The sequence below is a fragment of the Branchiostoma belcheri genome, unplaced genomic scaffold (genome assembly GCF_001625305.1).
Source record: "Branchiostoma belcheri isolate BF01 breed outbred unplaced genomic scaffold, Haploidv18h27 scaffold34, whole genome shotgun sequence".
Taxonomy (NCBI): domain Eukaryota; kingdom Metazoa; phylum Chordata; class Leptocardii; order Amphioxiformes; family Branchiostomatidae; genus Branchiostoma; species Branchiostoma belcheri.
The window spans coordinates 654,093-676,487 of record NW_017803954.1 but is presented as its reverse complement, the minus strand read 5'-3'; the positions used below and the strand labels follow the sequence as shown (position 1 = coordinate 676,487).

At 38.5% G+C, this 22,395-nt stretch overlaps 1 protein-coding gene across 2 annotated transcripts in view; it reads right to left on the bottom strand.

Moving 5' to 3' along the window:
* Positions 1-22,395, bottom strand: part of LOC109475609 (protein FAM53A-like) — an 85,213-nt gene that overhangs the window by 20,446 nt on the left and 42,372 nt on the right. Inside the window, exon 4 of one of the 2 annotated variants that reach the window (XM_019776321.1) lies at positions 947-1,012. In XM_019776321.1, coding sequence (XP_019631880.1) covers positions 947-1,012 — 66 coding nt within the window. The remainder of the gene's footprint in view (positions 1-946; positions 1,013-22,395) is intronic. The other variant, XM_019776322.1, reaches the window with a different exon arrangement.

Genomic DNA, 22,395 nt, shown 5'->3' with positions numbered 1-22,395 from the left:
GGACCTTAATCAATGACAAACACTTGTAGGCTTCACATCCTGAAGTGAAAGCTCTCGTGCTGTGTTGCCCTTGAAACATTGGTTTTCCTTTTTTTTACTTCTTAGATAAAAACCCTCACAAAGACACAGAAGAAGAGTTTGGAGGATGTTGATAAGTTGGATGTTACATGTATTGAAAGGACCTGACAGTGATGGATACCAGGGGTTCTATGTATATTCAGCTCCAAGACTGATAAACCAGACTGAAGGGTCACCTGCTTCCGAGAGGAGGGGTCTTTTCTACAAGAATTTTTGCTTCCAAACAAACAGACTACACTGCTTTACTTGCTGTCAGGTTTTGTTCTTTGCTAAGAGACTGGAGACGACCATCAATCTTGACCTTTTGCTTGATGTCTGGCATATGAATCAAATCTATCAATCAAGAAATCTATAAATTTGCCATTACATGTACTTTAAAATGCATATATCTAAGATACAAACCCTACCAATTATAGAAGTATACTTTCATGAATACTAATACTGGCTTTGTAATTAAAATGCATTCAAGTACATTAGACTGTAATCTATGCTCTCTTCTTGCTTCTTGGTTCAAATGGAGCACAAACAGTCATTGGTTGGTATGAGACATAACATCACACTTTTCAGTACCATGGACAGACATAACAAACACCTAGTGACAGTCCACCATTCACACTGTGGGAATGAAAGATACACTGTTCACAGGACTGACATGTTTTCATGTGGTACTCAATACAATACAATACAATACTATAGCATTGTATAAAATAATTAATTTTTCAATGGTTGTAACATTCATCTCTCATTTGCATGACTGTACATATTTTGGTTCGAGCTTGGTGGAAAAAAGTTATCACTTTTGGATTGCCATTATGTACTCTTGGACAGACAAGCGGGGAACATGAAAGAAGGGAGAAGAGATACGTACTGTACTTACAACATACTGTGGTATTCTCACACCCTGCTTTCGCTGGCTGCAGTGGTCATAGGAACTCTGAAAAACAGGAACATTACCAATGTTTAAAAAAATTACAAGATGCATGTTAGAAGTCAAAAGTTCACAACATGCCCTGTATTTCTAACTTTAGGGAAAAGAGATTATCACATAAAACTCAAGGGCAAGGGCACTTGAAGGGTGGTTGTGTGTATGTAGGCATTCTGGGACATTTTTGTGTAACAATTGTTACCTTTTCTGTATTTTCTGTGTGACCCATACATCCTCCTTCCTTAAGTTTTCAACCTGACGATAACCCACTTTCCACAAAACTGTCAGGACTTTGTTTCCTTAAGAGCAAACTAAGTGCACCATGCTAGTTTCCTGTGTAATCATGCCCAAGATTATACCATCCAGGAGACATGTCCCAATTTGCTTGGAGTTAATAGCATATTAAAGCTGAGACTATTTGGTCCAGTACAAATTTGTTGCTACAGTGTACATGTAAATGGTCAGGGGTTTGTTGTTTGTGTTCAGTTGCAATCCAGACTGTTTGGAGCATTCTGGCATATTGAGAGCTCAATCAGTTTATTCTGGTTATATACATGTATAATGGTCTCCCTTCCCAAGGCCCTAGCATTGAAGATGACACACTAACCCACTTTACAGCATGCTGTTGGCATGGGAGCAATAGCAGTGCATGCAACGTCAGCTCCTCAGGCAATCATGATCCAAAATTAAGTTTCTCCAGGAGACATGTTCCCATTAAGCAAAGATAATTGCATAAAATTGTTTCATGAGACTTTCTAATTTAGTGCAATCCATCAGAATAGTGTGATAAGGCAAAAGGTAAAAGTTACATAGCCTTTTTGAGGCTGTAGTGGCACTAAATATAGGTTGTTAATTCACGGTATTGAAAGACAGCCCATCACTCTCCTTCCACTGCCTCTACCTCCCCATCCAAAGTCAGGTATCCTGGCATTTTACACCTGGGTAAAGTGAGGAAAATTGTATAAAGTGCCGTTCCCAAATGTCTAGCCAGGAATGATAGGAATCAAAGCTGTGTCCTCTCGATCTCGTGTGTGCAAGGCTAGCTGCAAAAACTAGACATAACAAAATTAGTTCCACGACCTCATACTGTACCGTTGCCAAATGATGTAAACATTAGGTCCAGATTTGCATAATTGTCATTTAATTATGTCAAGCATCACTTAAGGTATGAACATACCAAAAATCACGATGATCCACCAAAATTGAGTTATCCACCTTCAAAAATTTTTCAACAAATGCTTCTGCAGTACCATAACAAGCTGCCAGGGAGCCCAAAATCTAATCATTTGGATACCTATCCACCTATCAAATTATCAAGTTATATGCAACTCAACTAACTTGCACATTTTTAGAAGACCCCAGAATAAGTCAGTGTAGCATGTTTTTCACACAACATGAAGGCATTAATTAAGAACGCTGCATTATTGACTGTAATGACTGCAATTTTCTCAATGATGTTCCGAACCCTCTGTAAAATTTACCTGCAGTAATGACCCTATTGACAACCGTCAGTTCACAGCACAGAATACTAAAATATAAATGGCGGCCTCGTATCGACAGGCTGTGAAATATCACATCTCTAAGGGACGGGGCTGGAATGACTGGGGGTGGGTTGTTCTTAGTCTTGATCTAGCCTCTGAATATTCCTAGTATCTATATAGTTATCATATCTGCAGAAAGAGCAACTCTGTTAAAAATACTGGATTCACTAGCACCATTGCTTATGAAAAGTTATATATTATAGAGATATAATATATAATAAACCCTCCTGATTTTCAGAGATGAAAATTTATCAAGAGAACAGGCTTTTCATAACAGTGTATATGCCACAATACACATATAGAGAATAATCCATGCAAAGTGCGTGATCTGTGTGGAAAAATCCATCACACGCTCAATACCCTTTGGTGCCACATCTTGCATAAATCTTGCAGCTTAAAGGGCCTCCAGCTGATGAAATGCCATAAGGAATGGGAGGGGTTCTCACAGCTGACACTATAACAACAAGACTTATGTGGACCTTGAACTGCTATAAGTAAACTTTTGACAACCACTGCAGAAAGTTCGCCTCCCCCATCTCCCCTGAGCCCCAAAGCACTCGTATAATGCCCGTAAAAGCCGTAATGCAATTTACTTTTATGGCTACACTACCAGTCCCTACATACATACTTAAGCTTTCCTCATGAATCAAGTGGCTGGTAGATAGATCTAAGTATTACCAGGCATTCAGAATGACTTTAGGTAGTACATTATGACAGTGGGCCATCAAAATGAGAGGATTTTCGGGAAATCTTCTTCTCTCTTATCTTGAGCAGTGATCGGGCCTTCTGTGACGTCCATTCTGAAGACGATGAGTCTTCCACAGCGGAGGAAAGACTTTGAACACCAAAAGAGGAAATACAGAAAGGGCATAAATGTGCCACTTACTCCACAGCTAACTACCGTAATTGATCCATAAAGATGTGAAATATTGATTATCACATTCCCTTGGGTACATTACTCCAATGTTGAACATAAACCTGGAACTTTTGCATGAAAGCCATTTCCAAGATATGACACATAACTGATGGAATGGTAGGCAATAATGTACATGTAAAAAGCCTTGATAGCATTTGTAAAGAAAATCAAGATCAAAGCAGCTTAAAGACTAAAGTACTATTGATCACGGCATACATTGTACATAGAGACCTCAAGCTTGCTTTTAAAATGTAAATTATAAACTTTACCAAAGCCAAATTTGTATATTGTGATTTGATGCTACATACATTATACAGCTGACATTATATCTTCAGCATTTCCATAAGGCCACACCAATTTAATTTCTTGGTCAACGGATTTTTCTAGAAAAATAATGGTACGGGCGGGCGAAAAAAATAAATAAAAAATAAAAACAGGCCTAGGCATCCTATTATGGCCCAAAATGGTACGATAGGAGCCAAGAAGTCAACACACCAGGCTGGTTCAAAATCTAAACAATGAATTTTGAACTTTCAATGATACCATTGCATTGAAAGATGGAATAACTGTAACAACTAGGAACTTAGAAAAGGACTGTTTTGAACTGTTCAGGGCAAAATATGAGCATTTTGCAGTTGATTCTGAATTTTTTTTTTGCAAATCAGAAAACAATGAAGCAGGCGAATCTGTTAAGCAGGAAATTAAATTGGTGTGGCCTAATGCAAAGCCTATTTCACAGCATTCTGAAGTTTAATGTAATTAATATACATACATCTGGTAAGGTTTGTTCTTTTTTATAGCAGTCAATTGAGAACTGTTTCAGTTACAGTTTCTCTAGGAAAACTGTGCCACAACTAGCAAACTCATAGAGGATATCTGATCAGATGACGAAGATATACATTGTATGACACAAAATTTTGACTGTAACGTCAATTTCGATTCAATGCTTTGAAGAAGAAAATGAAATGCCTGTCCCTAATATTGCTCTATAAACATGAATATGCCGTACATGTGCAGCAAGCTGATATAGTCATGTCTATACACAATGTGATTGATGGAATACATTTTGTTCTGTGCTTATGGGCCAAGTTCAAATTTTACTGGGAATACAGTCAAATGAAATATTAATACACGGAACAAGATTAGATAGTGAAAAATTGGGGTCTATTTCAAACTACAATTTTTTAAATATCTGTAAGGAAAAACCATTTAGGACATAAAGGAAAATACTGAATTGCTAATGTCAAATATACATGAATACAGATGGACCATCTGCCTGGGGTTTTCACAGCATATCATCCAAATGTACCTACATGTAATGGCTGCCATAAAGGTACCTCTGATACACACTCTATGTTGGCTCATATAAAGCTGTGTCTGATGTGACACCTTGTCATGCCCTTCAGCAAGATAACATTGGCATGAAGCTTCCTCCCATACTGATTTGTGCACTGACTGATGTCCAAATGTTACTGTATCTCTTTTCAAAGTTGCGATTTTTACACGAACATACAATACTGCACAAGAACTGTACATTGTACACAGATGTGCAGAAATTTGGAAAAAGGTGTAACTAAAGAATGTCTAAGACCTGATCACCAACATATTGATCTTTGTACTTTTTTATTATTCATATGTATACAGATACCAAAGATTACTAGGCTGCATGAGTGGATCTCCTTTTAATAAATTCAAGATAATGGTTTTACAGTGGCAGTCTTAGAGTACATGTACCTGGATGAATTGTGAGATCTATCCCTGCAAGGAGTCTATAAAGGAACTCAACATACACTTTCTTTGGGGAGAATTCCTCTTTACATTGCTGCAGACACTGGTTGTGCCCATTCTTTTGATGGTTCCAAAGTAATGTTGTTTCAATCTGATGCTGTTTGGCATCAATCCCAAAGGTTATACTCATAAATGGATTTAGAGTGCATTTAGAAATACTGTGGCTGAAATATAAAGTCCAGAGAGATTCAGTATAACATCTAATTTTGATTCAGATACAGTCAAACCTGGTCTCAATAACCACTCAAGGGTCTGAGAAAAATGGTTGATGAGGAGTGGTTGCTTTAGTGTAATGCGTTGGTTGGCCAGTTGGCCAGAAGAAAAGTAGTTACTGTGGCTGATGCATTCCACATTTAATGGCTTCATTTAATCTCCATGTACTGTTGCCCAGTTATTATCCATCAGCACTGCATTTGTATAATCAGTCATGTTGACTGTCAAAAGCTAAGAAATATTGACTAAAAACTGGGGGTTTTGTGACTCAACCAGCATGCAGTCTGAAGTTATTCCAACTTCCATAAGTTCAAGTATCCACTACTCGATGGATGTCTCTAACAAAGGGGCAGGAGAAATATTGAGTGCAACTCAGAGTTAAAATGGAAAGCCTGATACAGATGGATTCGCACGTTCTATCTCCTTGTGCCAGTTGTGGGCTTGCTGGATCAACTGCCACAGAGAGCTTGTTTCGTGTTCTGTGTTATTTGTCATGAAATTGAGGTATTGATTTTTTTGTAACAAGATCGTGCCAGGCTTTAAGTTTGCTGCAGAAGACTCCTGACGGGGTTGTCCAATTACTTCAGGGAATCATCCTAGTACAATGTAATGACTTGCCTTTTTTAAATAGAAAAGTTACAGAACATCGCTCATGTGAGACTTGTGCCACACAATGAGATACCTTGGCCTGCCTTCACTGAATTTAAATTTGAATTGAAAGAAAGGTAAACCACTACATGTACAAATGTACCTGTCACACTTTGTATCTGTTCATATACAATAATAGTATAAAGTTTCTCCATCATTGATTTTCTAAAATACCACATTTTGTATTTTTTGTTCTTCGTATGTATACAAAGATACTTCTTATGCAACTGAACCCATATACATGTACAATGCTGCATTCTTGGCAAAGTTACAAATTATTGTCCCCTTAAAAAGCCATGGGACTCTTCAACATCCCAATGTATCACCTGGTATGAAGGGGAGTTGTCTTTCTGCCCAGGGCGACAATTTGAGCTGAAAAATTTCAGAATCATCAACCAAAACTACCATATCATCACTACATGTGCTCATGTGTCATTTTTCACTGAGCTCCAATTTCATCTCCAGAAGCAGCACCATCAATTTGAGGAGCAGTGCACGTCCCACAGAAGGATACAGGAACTGGGAATCAGATCAGACCAAAGTTTGGCGCCATCTATCAAGACTGGTTGAGGTGAAACCACTATAAACAGTGCAGTACTCTGGAGGATTGCAGATATTACTATGCACACCCTTCAGGGAATATGACTTGCCCTCCCATTACAGAGAAGATTAATGGGCATAACTTTTGCCTTGGAGTTGCCCAATGACTGGTACAACATCACTGACTTCAATATGATATCATAGCAGATCTATTTTGATAGATGTTATGGTATCAATTTCTCCTTAATTACTAAAGCATTTAAATGCCTCTCCAAGTCCAAATTGAAAATTATCTTATTGTGGATGCCTTACACGTAGGTCTGCCTTCATTATGGAAAATTTATCTCTGAGATTGTTTTCTCTATTCATGTTACTGTAGATGACTTCTTGCTAACAACTATATGTAGTAGGTTTTATGTCTGTACAATAATACTAATAATATTCTTCAACACACTCTAAGATAATAAACCAGACTACTATGTATGTGGAGACAACTGTGGATTCATGAATTAACTTTTATTGTTTTATGCATACAAGGTGCTCCCAGTAAGGTCATTCAAACACTGGCTTGACCCAAGCTTTCCCCCAATATTACATCTTACCTGGCAGAATACCCCCTAGCCTACCAATGGGAGGCACTTTATGCTCTCCTACAAATAGAGGTCATGCAGTGGGGTCTACCCTACCCTTTCTGCATGCCTTAGCTCCCTGGGGTAGGCTACAACCCTGGTCCATATTTCATGCTTCATTAGTGATCCCTCACACTGCTGATCAATGCACAGTATCCTTCAAGCACTCAAAAGAAATAAAAATTCTATCTGGTACAGGCAAAAGACTCATTCTGTTGTGCTCACAAGGAAATAATCTGAAGTGAGTTATACATGTACATGTAGAAATCTAGGCTACTCTTGGCAGTATTTAAGAGGTTTTATAATGTTGCAGTAATGTATGATGACCGTATTTCATGGGTCAGTGCTTCTATCCATTTCATTCTTTTTAGTGAAAAACAGATAAACTATTCATGGTTATGAGGTATATTCTTAATAAACTTCCATACTCTCTGCACATTGTACACAAGAGGAGGATAGCAAGGGATGCCTCTTTTTTCCCTCTTCCTATCATGGTTAAAAAGAGATTTTGATGTTAGAGGTTCTGCTGCAGAATAGGATGAAGATGAGAAGTTACAGAAAGTGCCTCATGACAGTGGAAGACAGACTAACAATTTCTGCTACATGTAGGTTTCCTCATGGAAAACACCCACAATCCTGGAAAAAGGAAAAAGCAATTGACCTAATTCATAGATGAAAGGCTCCTGGCATATTTGGAAAGTCAACTACCCTGAAGAGCTATTTCCTGAAAATGAAGGCTGTTAACAGTTATTTATGTCAGGTGATAAAACTGTGAGGACCAGTAGAAATGCAGCAGCGGCCGGTAACTGTCCTGGACTGCTGCCATAATCAACCAACATGTGCAGCAGAGTGCCTGATAATTGGACGTTGGAGGAGGAGGGGAATCGATTGCTGACAAGACTTCGGCTTGGCAGAGAAGTTTTTTTAGCACAAAATGTCAAGACATATTCTTGGATATAATATTTTGTCTATCCTCGACTGTAACATTAGCTCTGAACTGCATAATCAGCAAATTGCAGTTTCATACCAGTACTACTGGTATCATACCAGTTCTATATTTCAGCTAGTAAGCAGAGGCTCTGTAAAAAGGTTTTGCATATTACAGTCCAGAGGCCATATAGAGAGTAAGGTACCATGGGTAACTTAAAAGGTTTTTGTTGAAGAAAAAAAGGTTTGCCAAAATGGTTATAACATTGGCATGATTCTTACAGTACCATACCATAACACCCCAGGAGTGGTTATAACACCTGGATTACTGCTGCAGGCTTTCTCCAAGAAGCTGATTGGATCTCTTGAAAATGACATTTTCATTGGAATTGCTCACCTCCAACTCTCACCTGATTTTCACACACCATTAAACCTAGCATGTTTCCAGCAATCTGGCCAATGACGGACAACCATCATTCCTGAAAAGTGTGCATTAAGCCAGGAGTGTTGTCATTAGTCAGTTGATCAATAAAAGTATATAAAAAATTCTCCATGTGAAATGTTTTATTGCCTTTACTGGGATGTTCTGTCCTTGCAGATTGAAGGCATTGCTACTATCTATTTGTCCTAGTTCTAAGTACATTTGTCTTTCCTCTGGAGAGTTAGCAATTTGCTGACTTTGAGAGTATGGACAAAACTGATTCACAGAACCCTGTATCTCCATAATATGTTATTTATCCAACAACAGAAGACTTAATCAAGCTCTACCAAGAAACACCAGGCTTCCTGGAGCCAAAGTGGGACAGAGACTTAATTGGAAGGATGAGGTCAGAGTTAGACGACGGGGATTGATTGTTGGATTCTCTGGTTGATTTGTAGGCCGCCCTGCTAACTGTACTGCAATAAATCAAACCATCACGGATGGCATTTAAGTTGTGAGCTCGCCTTGATTGTAAAAGTCGGGAACTAGCCTTACTCTTTTTGAGAAGGGTTCTTTACTGTGCTGGAGGTGTGGCTCTCCTTAGAAACAGTACCTCCGAATTATGTCCCATCTGAAAGGGCGTCCCTAACCAAAAAGCTAGGTTAAGTCGAGTGAGGAAACAGGTGTTGAGTCGAGTGAGGATATAGACATTTTCTCATGAAACAACATTGGGGCATGCTAGGGATTCAAACCCTGTACCTTTAGAGTCTAAGTCAGAACCCTTGCCTCAAGACCACCTTGCCACCTTGATTTTTTTTAGTCTGATCAATACAGAGAATCAGTCAGCAAAACCAGCCTACTGGCCAAGACAATTCTGTGCACAATGCTACAGATGATATCCTGTTATCTTGTCTTGGGATGTATTGGATGGCATTTCAGCACCATGGCTGCCTCGACTTTGTTTGTCATCAGAAGTAATCTGTATAAACTATCCCAGACCACACGGCTGACAGAGACAAAGTCTGTAACGTACTGCTTGGTTACCACTCAAAGAGTTTCTATTGATTTTGTTTGAGGATGGAAATGCTAGTGGGATACGGGTAATGGGACAGCTCTGCATAAAGTTCAACCGAAATGAAGATACACATCCAAAGTACAAACATATCAATCTCAATAAGTTGTGCCAAGATGTTTTTCATAGCTTGTTCTCCAGCTCTACATACAACTATTAGTCAAAACAGGTACATTAGTATCTTAACAACCTAACTTGGTGTTTGAATAAAAAGTTTATCTCTTTCAGTCTTTGGTTGGTGTACTGCTTGAACTGCATAAGGTATGGCCAAATCTACACATATGTTAACACACATAGTATGGATGCATCCTACATTAATTTTTATTTTGGTTCTGTATATCACACAGCGCATACAGGTAATAGAGATGTAGATTATATCTTTCAAATCAGTGGAAGTACTACTTTTAATCAGTATGCTATCTTTCATTTTCAAACTGCTCACAGTTTCTGTGCTTGCTGTAAAAAATGTTGCATGTTGAGTGTTTGTTACAAAGTTTTGACAACATCCCCAGTGGTTCTGTCAGGCCAGTGGTCTGACCATGTGGCCAGCCTCCTGTACTTTTGTTCTGTGTTTTTCTTCCCCAAAGAGCCAGTAAACATGTTTGCTGAGGTATTCTCCCTGGGCCCTACCTGATTGGGTTTTGTTTCACCTGGCCTTCTCCTGGGTCAATCCAGAACAAAAGGGGTTGAAAGGTACACGCCCCATTGTGGACACACACCATTCATTACTTAGAACAGACCTGATTTCAACTCTTTAACAAGTTTTTTTATCTTCCCTTAGACTTCAGGAGTATACCATACTTTCAGACATAACTGCAAGTCACATCTTCCCGGCGCCATTACATTATTCATGCAGTAGGAATTTTCTAAATGCTATTAGCAAGAATTGTGATTCTGTCTGATAAGGGAAAGGCGATGTACATGAGATTTTTCAATCCACTCAAATACAGACAATTAATTACCTGTGGTTTTAGAGATAGAAAGGGATAACCTTTTTAAAAGTAGAAGAAAAAAAGTTTCATATGAACAGATTTTTTAAATAGTTCATGAGACAAATATGTCTGTGGACATACACGTATGGAATACCAACAAGGAAAGCTGAGCTGATTATTTTCCTTTAGTGACGTCAGCTGACTGGTGATGCAGATCTTCTTCATATACATGTAAACACTATGAACACATGAAACAAATCATGTGTGAAGAACATCAGTTATGTGATACCATCCTTTGTACCTAAGTCCTAACCTTTTCTTTCTCAGACTGTAACAAAACCTGGTATGGTTATGAGGAAACACTGAGGGTCCAGCTCACTTTCTGCAGCTAGTGACCATTAAGAACTCTGAGGCTAGACAAATATGTCAAGGAACACTACCAATTAAACAGCATGTTTTGCCGTGTTCTGCAGCTTGGCTAAGTATACAGTGCAGCTATTTATAAGAAGGTGTCAAACAAAGGTAGGAAAGTTAATAGGTAGTGCAGCAGGAAGGGCCATTCAGGGCCTGTTATGATAACACAAAACCTCTCACTTCACCCTGCAGCTTCTTAGGTCACTTGAGGGATCACTGAAAAATAAACCCTTTTTCTAATGTTTGTCTAGGACAACTTAATTGGTGGACAAACTGAGCAAAGGACAGAAGACCCAACTTTGATAAGATGATGCTTACTTATTTCATTTTATGGGTAACACCCACTAGGACCTACAAATTTGATGTGAGGGTACAAAAAGAACAGGATTGGTATACAAGAAAAGTCATCATAATGGGACAAATATCTTAAATATAATCCTGTACTTGGGATGAAGTTTGAAAAATAAAGGAAAGGCTGTAAATTAGCTGATATTTACATCCTTTCTTGTACACATTGACTTAATCAATTTGCTTTAAGCTTGTTACAATCTGTAGTTAATGTGCAGTTCACGATTTGCACATAGATGGCGCTTTTTAACCTTAATTTCAAATCAAAGAGGTTGCCTTGCAAAAAGTGCCTGGAGTGGTGTCGTGAATTTTTGAACCTATTCATGTGAAAATAATCTCTGTGATTGTGATCTATGAAACTTCTTCCCAAGTGCAAGTCTTATAAACAGCTTTTCATGGAACAGTTTTCACACTGTGACACTGTAATTTTCCAAGCAAAGATCAACCTTTTTCTGGGTCAATATTTCATAACCCAGAGTTGGTGGGTACCTGACAAAACTTTTGACAAATTACCGTCTTGGAGACAGAAGTCCAGGGTGAGTACTGCTACAAGTACTGACCTTACTTCCCTTTAATTGGAAGCGAAACAAGAGCTGGTTTGATTTGATTTATGGGGTTCCCTTAATTGAAACTTGCCTCCCCAAAGATAAAGCCTTGCCCATTACCAAGACAACATGTAGAATGTGTTACCCTTTTGACTCAATATTTCCATCAATCCTCTTTCCTGCAAACTCTGAGGTAGCCATCATCAATCGTCCACTCAGGTAACCTACTTTCCATCAGGGGGACACATCCATAAATGACAAATCTTCTTCAAGACACAGCAGGGAGAGGATTGGACACACTCTACCAGATAGCATATATGGTTCTTTTGATGTTTTTTTTACCCAAAGGCAGCCTAAACAAATAACCAAGAATGTGCAGGACATCAATTTTGATTGATCTGTACATGTACAAGCGCCCTTGAAACACCAAAGCATTGCAGTAACAGTCCCTAAGGTGCTGTTTATGAAAAACAAAGTGGGACGAGACAGCAAGTCAATGATAACCTTCCCACCTACATGTATATAATGAACAAAAACTCCTCATCAATGTCTCCAGTTTACATGGGTTTTTACATGATTTTTATCTACATTTTGACTTCTTGCTCCCTACTGGTACCGGTATTTCATTCATTTCAGAAACGGTTGCAGTACATGTCACATACATGTGTACAAGTCACATTTCTGGAGTACATCTATATAGGATTGAGGTCATAAGGACAGCACCAAAGCATTGAGCTTTGCTGTAGGCTGTTCTAGTAAGCTTTTGATACCATCTCACAATAATCTGATTTTCAACCATTCACATCCATCATAAACAGAACTACAAGCTGTCAGCTGATACATTTTATAAAACTTTGTCAGCCAAAACAAATCAACAATCATCAAATAAATGTTTTTTTTTCTTGCAGGGCTTTAATTACAACTGGTGATTACACATTACTAAGAAATCTCTCTCCTTTTATGCCCTCAGTGTATATAGTACATGTACGTCCAATAGAACTGACATCTTGGATAATTTGCAGGAATGTGGAGCACCAAGCCATGTTTTTGCAGCCTATTTATCTCAATATCTCAAAACAAATGACTCTAAATTCCAATCTAGCATAGCAATGGTGGCAATACAAGCACACATTTCGGGTACCATGATTATACTTAACCTATTTCAACAATTTTAAAACTACATACGGTAATTTCAAAATAGCACTCACAAATATTACCATACAATACTTAATATTTGGGCTACATATAAAGGCGCATGTACTGGCCATTTTATTGTCCTTTCCCCTTTGGCAAACTCCAAATCCCCTATGTTATCTTGAGACCACAACTTGCAGCAGGATTTCCTTATCAGTTCAGAGTAAGTTCAAAAGAGATTTGTTGCCCCTACAGCCATTGGCAACCAGGAGATCCCTGTGTGTATCGCTAAGTACGTATCACAGTTGCAGGGTGTTCCCCTGCTACTATGCCCCTCATATTGAGTTTATCAGTGCCAAGGACCACTTTATCTTGATAAGTGTCAGGCAGCGTCATTGATTTTTCCTTCTTTGTCTTGCTTGACTTTCCACCTTTCATATCATTGTCAAACCAACCATAAATCTAATGTTCCAGCTACATACCACTGACCAACAAGCACATGCTGTCAATACTTGTCTCTCTCTTTTGTCTCTTTCAGTAAGATTTCTCCTGAACAGTTCTTGATCAGATACAAGTACAAGAACAATCTCTATGGGAGATTTATGGTTTCTTCTGATTAAAATATATTGTGTTAGCTGGACATACATTGATACTGTGTTACAAATTTACATTTTCAGTCTCCCATAAAATCAACAGATTTACAGATGGCATTGAAGAAAGTGAGAGTGAACAATGAATGGATGGATGGATGGATGGATGGATGGTTGAATGAATGTTGAATGAATGAATGAATGAATGAATGGATGAATGAATGAAGGAATGAATGCCCTAATGGTTTATTCCTAACAAGTGAGTATGGATTTCCCACAGCCATGGCCCTAATGGGATTGTAATGATAATGGTCATTAGTACATCACTATCAGTACATTTGTACCCAGCAGCAATCATGGCAAGGGAAAGATAATCATTTCATGTACATACAATCATGCATACATCTTGCAATAACAGTTATTGATATACCATAGGGGGAGGTACAATGTGTATGGGGGACAGAGGGTAGGATCAGGATAACATCCCCAGTCGTCTCAGCTTGGAGCCTCCTCTATCTGACAACAAATCTGCCCTTAGCCTTGGCCTTGGTGGTGATTATCATGAGAAGATATTTAGGAGAGCCAGTCTGCTGTCCCAGGAGGAACTCATCCCTCTCCATGGGGACTGGCATCTCTGATGAATCCTCCCCTCTCCTGACCCAGGCTTTGGAAGCGCCCCATGCGTGGGATTGACAGCCCAGGGAAATTACCTTTTCTGTTGACCTTATTGGCGTAGTTCATAACTTTGGGATGAATGTTTTGCATAGTAATACGAGCTCCAGCCACTGTACACTAATGCTACTGACCCTCCAGTCTGTAACAGCACCTGATGCAAGGTGATTAGTAGTCAGCAGTGGATCAGGTTTCCTGTATTGTTGGACTCACTCAAAGTTTGAACAGCCAGGGTTCCTGTGTACTAAACAGTAGTACCTTATCTGATAGACATACTTAGAGATCGTTCTAATACCTTATTACTCAGGTCAGTGGGTTGATCAGCATTAAGGGAATACAGACACCTGGCCCACTCAACATTAGGGATAAATGTGGTGGATCCTTAATATAGATTACTGTAAGGAGAATTTAGGGCCTTAAGCATGATCAATCAACCTGAGCCATGGTACATGTGTATATGCTCATAGGGATGTCCATGCATCTAATACTGTGATACTTTGTGAACATACATTGTAGTAGTAGTAGAGAAACAAATTAAAGTCTAAACTTAGAGACAACATTTTCCAGGAAATATTTGCTGGAAAATGTTGGCTATTTAATTTGTTTATGGTGCTCTGGGTATGGAGGTAATGATTTTTTCTTCTACTTTTTGAAGAACCAAGCAATACAGAATGTTGAAAAGAAAACAGTTGCCAACCATCACCTAACCTAGTTCAAATTCTGGAACAGCTGTGTCCTTATGTGTCTTACCTCTGGGATACTCTTCCTACTTATTAACATTCCCTGCCTGCCCAGGTAACCCACTAACAATCTATCATTATCTGCTGGAAAAGTCCAACCGGGTTTTGATTAGCCTGTGTGTTAACCATAGAAAAGCAATCATACATCAGAAGCACTTTTCTTTGGGTTGAGTGAGAATCACCCAGTGAAACTGACCATTATTATACCAGAGAGGGTACATGATGTGCAGTAGTATATACATGTATGTAATCTTATCATCAACTACTACATTTTGCATACTATCACCAAATCCCAGAACATGCTACATGTACAGCATCTAAAGGGTTAGGGAATAGACTCTAAGAATGTGAATCCTAAGTCAGAGTTTCCATTTTCCAGTTCTCAGTCAATTTCATATGAATGTATATGGCAAGTACAAATAAATGTATTATACAATGTCAGACCCTTTTGCAGTCTTCAAATTCAGCCCATTCCCTCCATGGGTTGATTATGGGATGGGAGCCCCATGCACTATACCCTCGGTAGTCAAGAACAGCCTTGATGCATGCAGAGTTTTTTTTAATCGTCTCCCAACCTTAAACCTCTTTCTGATGTTAACATGCAAAAACTTTTTCCAATTTGTTCCAGGACTGAATAAAGGAGACCTGGGGCCACGCTCAACGCGAAGCTCCCAGCTCCCGGTCTCCCCACGGTCCCATCCCTGCACCACTGAGGATCCCCCTGCTGATGAGCTGGTCTCCTCTGCTGACCCAGGACTGGCCCTCCCCTCAACCATGGGATTGCCATCTCCCAGGGCTAACCACTGCTGCTCCCTCCTGTTTTGGCCTGGCTGGCTGGTTTACATATCTAATCCACCATGGAAGGTACGGCCTCACCTGGCTGTCACATCACACATGGCACCAACTCAAATCTGCTTCTTAGGGCCACTTTATTGTCATGTAACAAACAAACAAAGCAGTCGGAGTCTGCAGACTTTACTCCCTTAGCCATACTGCTTTGTGATCCTTCCAGTGCCACCAACAAAAAAAGCATCATTGAGAAGGCATGTCAAAACTACATTATGTGTATTGAGAATCACAGAAACATGGACAGGAAAAAATAATACTTTGTTCCCTTGAGGTAAAAAAATAGAGTAACTTCATAAAATGGATGTATCTTTAACACTATTGATATTAGTGGCGTCCTTATAGAAACACACAATGTCATATACGGTGTCTATTTTGCACATTAACATCTGACATTCAGATCACGTCAACACAAGCAGGTACTAGATATCCAGCTGGCTGTAATGTAATAAAATGTAGCAACCTGGGGGACTCGCAATGATGTCAGAAAGCAGCTTCTGCTTACGACACTTCAAAGATGTTATCAAAGAAGGTAGATATTCAGTTAGATGTATATAACCTGTGGGCACACAATAATTTTGGAAAGCAACAGTGGCTGACAAGACCTGTCACATTTACAGGAACGTGTGCATGCGCAGGTAGAAACAAAATCATCTCAAGTACCTTACATATATAGTCTATATACATGTAGGAATGATGAATGGAAGCAACAGCCCAAGCCTTGGGATTTCTAATTTGCAAGGTCAACAAATCCACCATCATTTGTTTCCTTGGTCAATCGGTAACACCTACATCTGTAAGACTTACACATATGAAAGTCTGCCTGTAATTGAAACAGATGGAAGTACTGGCTGTATCTCATTCACATTCCCACTGAAAGAAGATTAACCATTAGTACACACTGTACGTGTGGTCATTAGATATGGGTCTGGGCAATCAAAGGTTGTGGTATGAACAAACAAATTTCTAACGGTTCATATGTTTCATATTATATTAATATTATGATATTTGATATCAGATGTCCTTCTGTCAGCAATTTTGAATATAGCTGGATCAGCAGAGTAATACTCCTACCTGCATTAAAATGAAGACAAATGAAAGGATTTCCTGGACCCTGTATCAGCACTTACAGTAATCTCATTTCCGCCTTCTTTATTACAAAAATCACAGCAACCAGGCTTTGTCTTGAACGTCCCAATCTTATCGGCAGATTTGCTGTTAGATTTATTACAGCACAGGCTGGAAGGATTATGAAGAAGGATGGATAAACTATCATACAGAAGTTGGCAGACTTTTCAAGTCAACAACTTGCGTATATTGCTTTTCTTCTTCCCTGAAAAATTTCTTCAAATTGCTACTTTTTATCAACTTTAATTGCAGTCCCTCCACTCCACTTAAGGTTGACTGCATCCTTGATGTGATTTATCCCTAACTCCAAAAGAAATTGATTTATTTACCTTCAACCTTTTATATCAGCAATCATTATTATTGACCCACTTAGTTCAAACCAAATAACACAATTAAGGAAAACATTGTTAATAATGCATTAAACACATAAAAATTTAATGAAGGACATTTTGATGTTCATATGATAATGATCATGATCAGATAATTGTCACTGGATTTTTTAATAGACAGGGAGAAGAAATTATATGTAGGAAGGCTGTACTGTTTTCACATCTATAAAGTTATACAAGATTTTGAAATTTACATGTAAATACTGAGCTTATAACTGTCAATATGTATAAAGATGAAGAGTAACGTGATGTTGTTTTAATGTTGATGTATGCGAGGAAGGTGTACAACAGAATAACTTGTCCCTCCAACGTAATCTTCCCTGGGAGTGCTGTTTGTCCAAAAATCGATACGTGATTGCAGCAGATAGGTTAACGATTGACAGTAAGTGGGCAAACATGAAAAATGACAGCTAAATGGACTGGAGATGTCCTGGCAGGCACGCATGCCAGGAACAAAATATGCCCAAATTTTTACACTCAACACCTGCTATCTTTTATTCGTCCATGATAAGTGCAATTTTCCTGTAAATTTTATGGGGAATAGTCCTTGCAAATATGACCTGTCATAAGTCATTGGGCTATGTAAGTTATGTACCTTCCATTAAATTGCATTGCAGAGTACAACTTGATGGGTCCAAAACTAAATCTAACACACTTTGGTTAGCAATACTGTATTAGTACCTCAACTGTACAATGATTCTCATGTCAGAGGACTACGTGCTCCTCCCCTCTGCATTCTCTAAAATAGAAACATTGCAGTGAGAACAATTTGGTAGATGAACAGCATAGTCTTCTGCCAAGTCAGCATAATGTTGCAACTGACTCCAAGGGTGAGGTGATACATGTACATGTACTCTTGGCTCTAGATCCAGATCTGTCCTAAATTCTATTGTATTTTTATCAAAGACATCCATGAACATTTTTATTCAAAATCATACTGATCTAAATGAAGAAATACTACAAAAACTACAAATGTATGACCTACGTGTACTTGTTGAGTAAAGTTGACAGAGGTAATTAAGAATTATGATAATACCCTACCCTGAGTGGCATGAACCATGACGTTATAGTGTTTACCAAAATTACACCTTTAATTTCTTAAAAGCTGTCATGAGTTTGCTCCACTGCATTTTGAGTCAAAAGTAAAAGGTGAAGGCCTTCCAGTAAATTACATCAAATCCATTAATCCATTCATCTACCTGATTCTAGTCATCTCTGACTTTGAAATATTGGTCCCAGGTATTTAATAATGCATGGCCTGAGAAAAGCCACACCAGCGGCTGCTGCCAGCTTCTTACAGACCTTAATTAGAGGGCTGGATGGTATAGATATTGTATTGCTATAAATATGACTTATGTCCTTGATTACAGGGAATTCTTGCTGTACACTTGTACTTCTCTGCATAGAGACTAAATAATACATTGTAGGAAGCCATGGATTTGTGACTGGCATTTGACAGGAATCTCTTGACAGAACTGAAAAGAATGTGGCAATGTGTATACATTATACATAAACCTTATTCTAATTTTATCGCTATTAATACATGTATTAGAGTATTATGTCAACACCCTGGTCAATGTCAGTCTGAAGAGATACAGTTGTATTTGGCATATAAAACTGCATTGCAATGTTGTAAAAATGTAACTCAAGGAAAGCTGAGAAATATTACTACAATAATTACATTCAATTTCTCCAATTACTTCCATTGGCTTGTTGGCCCCAATAAGTTACTGGTACACCTTTCTTGTTAGTTTGGTAAAGACAACAGCTACATGTATGTTGTAAAACTGACTACCGGTATCTGTATTGCTTACTTGCTCTGCTGCTGCTGACAATGGCCTATGTGTTTTCATTTAAACTGCAGGACAAGTGACTGCACTGTTCTGTATGTTATCTGTCACACTGAGGCATTACATTGTTTTTAAAGCATGCTGCTCTACCGCTATGTCATGTCGAACACATACTTTCTGTTCACAAGCTGTCTGCAGATAATTATACCTTAAAGGCAGTCATCATTCATCATCTTAACACACCCTCCTACTCCCAAAACAGACAATCATAGATGACAGTTCAGTCAGGTTTACTACTATTTATTACACATACTCTAGGTTCCACCATTGTGCATTTCTTAGATAACATTGCTCATGTCCTTCCCCCTGGCAGTACGATCAGCATCACACAGCATTGCCTGGAAAAGCTCTTCAAAACAACACCATGATGGATGGATGTATAGAAAAGGAAGGCCACTTTGTCCTTTCATGTTTCACCTCTCATCACAGGAAAACAAATTTTAAAACAATTTATTTTCTGTAGTTCCATGTACGTTTTATCTGAACACATTCTATTCTCTACCAAATATCTGGATACCTAATCTAATAAGAAACTTTTCAGACCTGCCCCGTTCATAGTTAAATGAACTGTGTAATTTTTGTCAATCTTAATTAAATGCTTGTCTACTCCCTTGTGTTTCTTCACCTGCACCAGCTTCTAAGAAATCTGTCACTGCTCCACCCCCCCCCCCTCCAACATACATGTGTATGCTGTTAATGGGAGTAAGCTATATGTAGATCACAACAAGGAAAAGCTTAATATGGTTCAATATCTAACTTAGATAGATAGATAAATAAATACATCTCAACTGTTTATATCACAACACTCGCTAGTTGGGCAACATTGGGTGTATGTATCAGTCAAACAAGTAAATATTAATAAATAAAATAAAAATTACAGATCATAGTTAGAATCCTGTTGCATCTTTTATAAAGAATATTTATTTGTTATACAGTAGTTTCTTCCTTCTGTCTATGAAGAGCAATCTGTGGTGCATCAATTTGCCATGGCAGGTTATTAGATTTAATTTCACAGCAGGCTGAACACTGAAAGCCCCTAAAACTACTCTCTACCTAAAATGTTGCCTCAATCTTTTGCTATTATGTTGACACTGCACAGGTGCAGTGAAACGCTCGCTGTTTGAAAGCGTCTGACTCGTAAACAATTAATAATGCATCAGCTGGGAGAATCACCACTTCATCAGGGAGATCTCTTCCCAACCCTAAAAGTCAACATTGATTAAACTCAAGGCAACAAAAAGCCCTCTGTGGACTCAAAGGTAATTCAAGCTGGTGCACTTCACTAATGAGATATGAAAATAGGAATGTTTTAATTTGTTTACCTGTACATGTAGGATTTTCCAGAATTGAAGTCATGTTATCCAAGACTTAAACTTCCGCCCTAATCATAGACATGCAACAATATTGTTATGAGTAGTGAACCACCAATATTGTAATTTGTGGCAACTGTGGATTACCCTGGGAGGTGATACCAATCTGGGACTGTCCTAACAGGTAAAACTGACTAGGGCCACAGGTGCACACTTATATGTATAATCTAATCATGTACATGTATCTGTACACTGTATGCTTAGAGGGTCAGGTGTATGTACAAAAATGTGGTTCATCAGCAATGGGTAAAAAAATTTGTGTGTGTGTGTGTGTGTGCGTGTGTGTGTGTGTGTGTGTGCGCGCGCGCATGCCTTGTGTGTGTATTTGGGGGGGGGGGAATGTGTGTGAGTGCATTTCACACCAGTCCATTACATGTAAAACATTCTTTCTTTAATTGGAAGATGGCATGCACAACTTTCAGATTAAAAAAAAAACTGAATAGCAAGGAACAAGAAATTTCTCATACCTGAACATACATGTATGGACAATGTTGATGATTGTATGGCAGCAGGTGGTACAGAAGGCAGGCAAGTGGCCACGTAACAAAGCCATGGAAGAAAGGAGGAAAATAGATTAACATTAATGTCATTGTCATTACAACATTTTACATCATCAATTTCATCATCGTAAAAATCTTCATCTCTGTCAACAGTTACTGTATCAGCTTCATTGTCATCACACATCACTTTCATAACAAAACTTTATCTGCACTGTAGTGATGGCAATTCTATTCTATTCTTAGAAACTTTATGGGAAAGCTTTAATCTAGAAATCTTGTTTTTCCACTATCATCTTTCCACTTTCATTGCTTTATATGAAAAATGTTGATATACGGAAACAAACTACATGTCAGTTAAGACCTAAAATAGCACCAAGGACAGCACCAAAGAGACTTCATTTGCATGATGAATCATTTCTTTGTACCTTACATGAAGAAAAATGGTGACTTTCACTTGAAAGGCCCATAGTAAGTAAAAAGTGTGTGTTTTCCCTTAATATTGTAATCATGATTGATTATCACTTTGAATGTTTCATATTACCTTAGAACATGACAAATGGTTTGCCAGTACGCCATTACGGAAGACTGATTGGTTTCTTCCATGGCTTTGGTGGTAATGCACACCGTTACCAGAAGGAAGGTATTTCCTCCTCTAAGTAGTTTAAAGAGAAAGCTTCTTGCAGAAAACCCACAGATGTTCCTCAATCAATCAATCTCTCTCTTCACTGCCACTTACTTCAAACAAAGTATCCTACCCTCCAAACAGCCAGAATTTTGCAACCATATTACCGCTGTCTGCTTCTACTGGCGTCAATAAACTTCTGAACATTGAAGTGTCTTAGCAGGGAGCCTAAAATGTCAGTTGGCCTGTGAAAACTCTACGGGGATAATTCACACATAGATGTGGGACTGACTATGGAAAACCTGGTGGCAAGTTCGATAAGAAAGCGTGTCCCACTTCGAACCTGAGTAATGGCTGCTGTCAGCTTGTGAGGTTCTTAATAATGTACAGTTTCACTGCAGATAGCATATAGAAAGCATTCTACAGATATTGTGAAAAGTTTGGGTTTCATAAATCAATTTACTTGTACTTATTTTGAGAGGCAAAAAAAAGACCATAATATATGGCATTATTGACAGATATTTGTAGATATCCCAAAGTGACAGTAACTGTCATTACTGCTGTGAACAGTACAGGCACATTGTGACTAAGTATATGGGTAGTATTTTGGAGCTCCT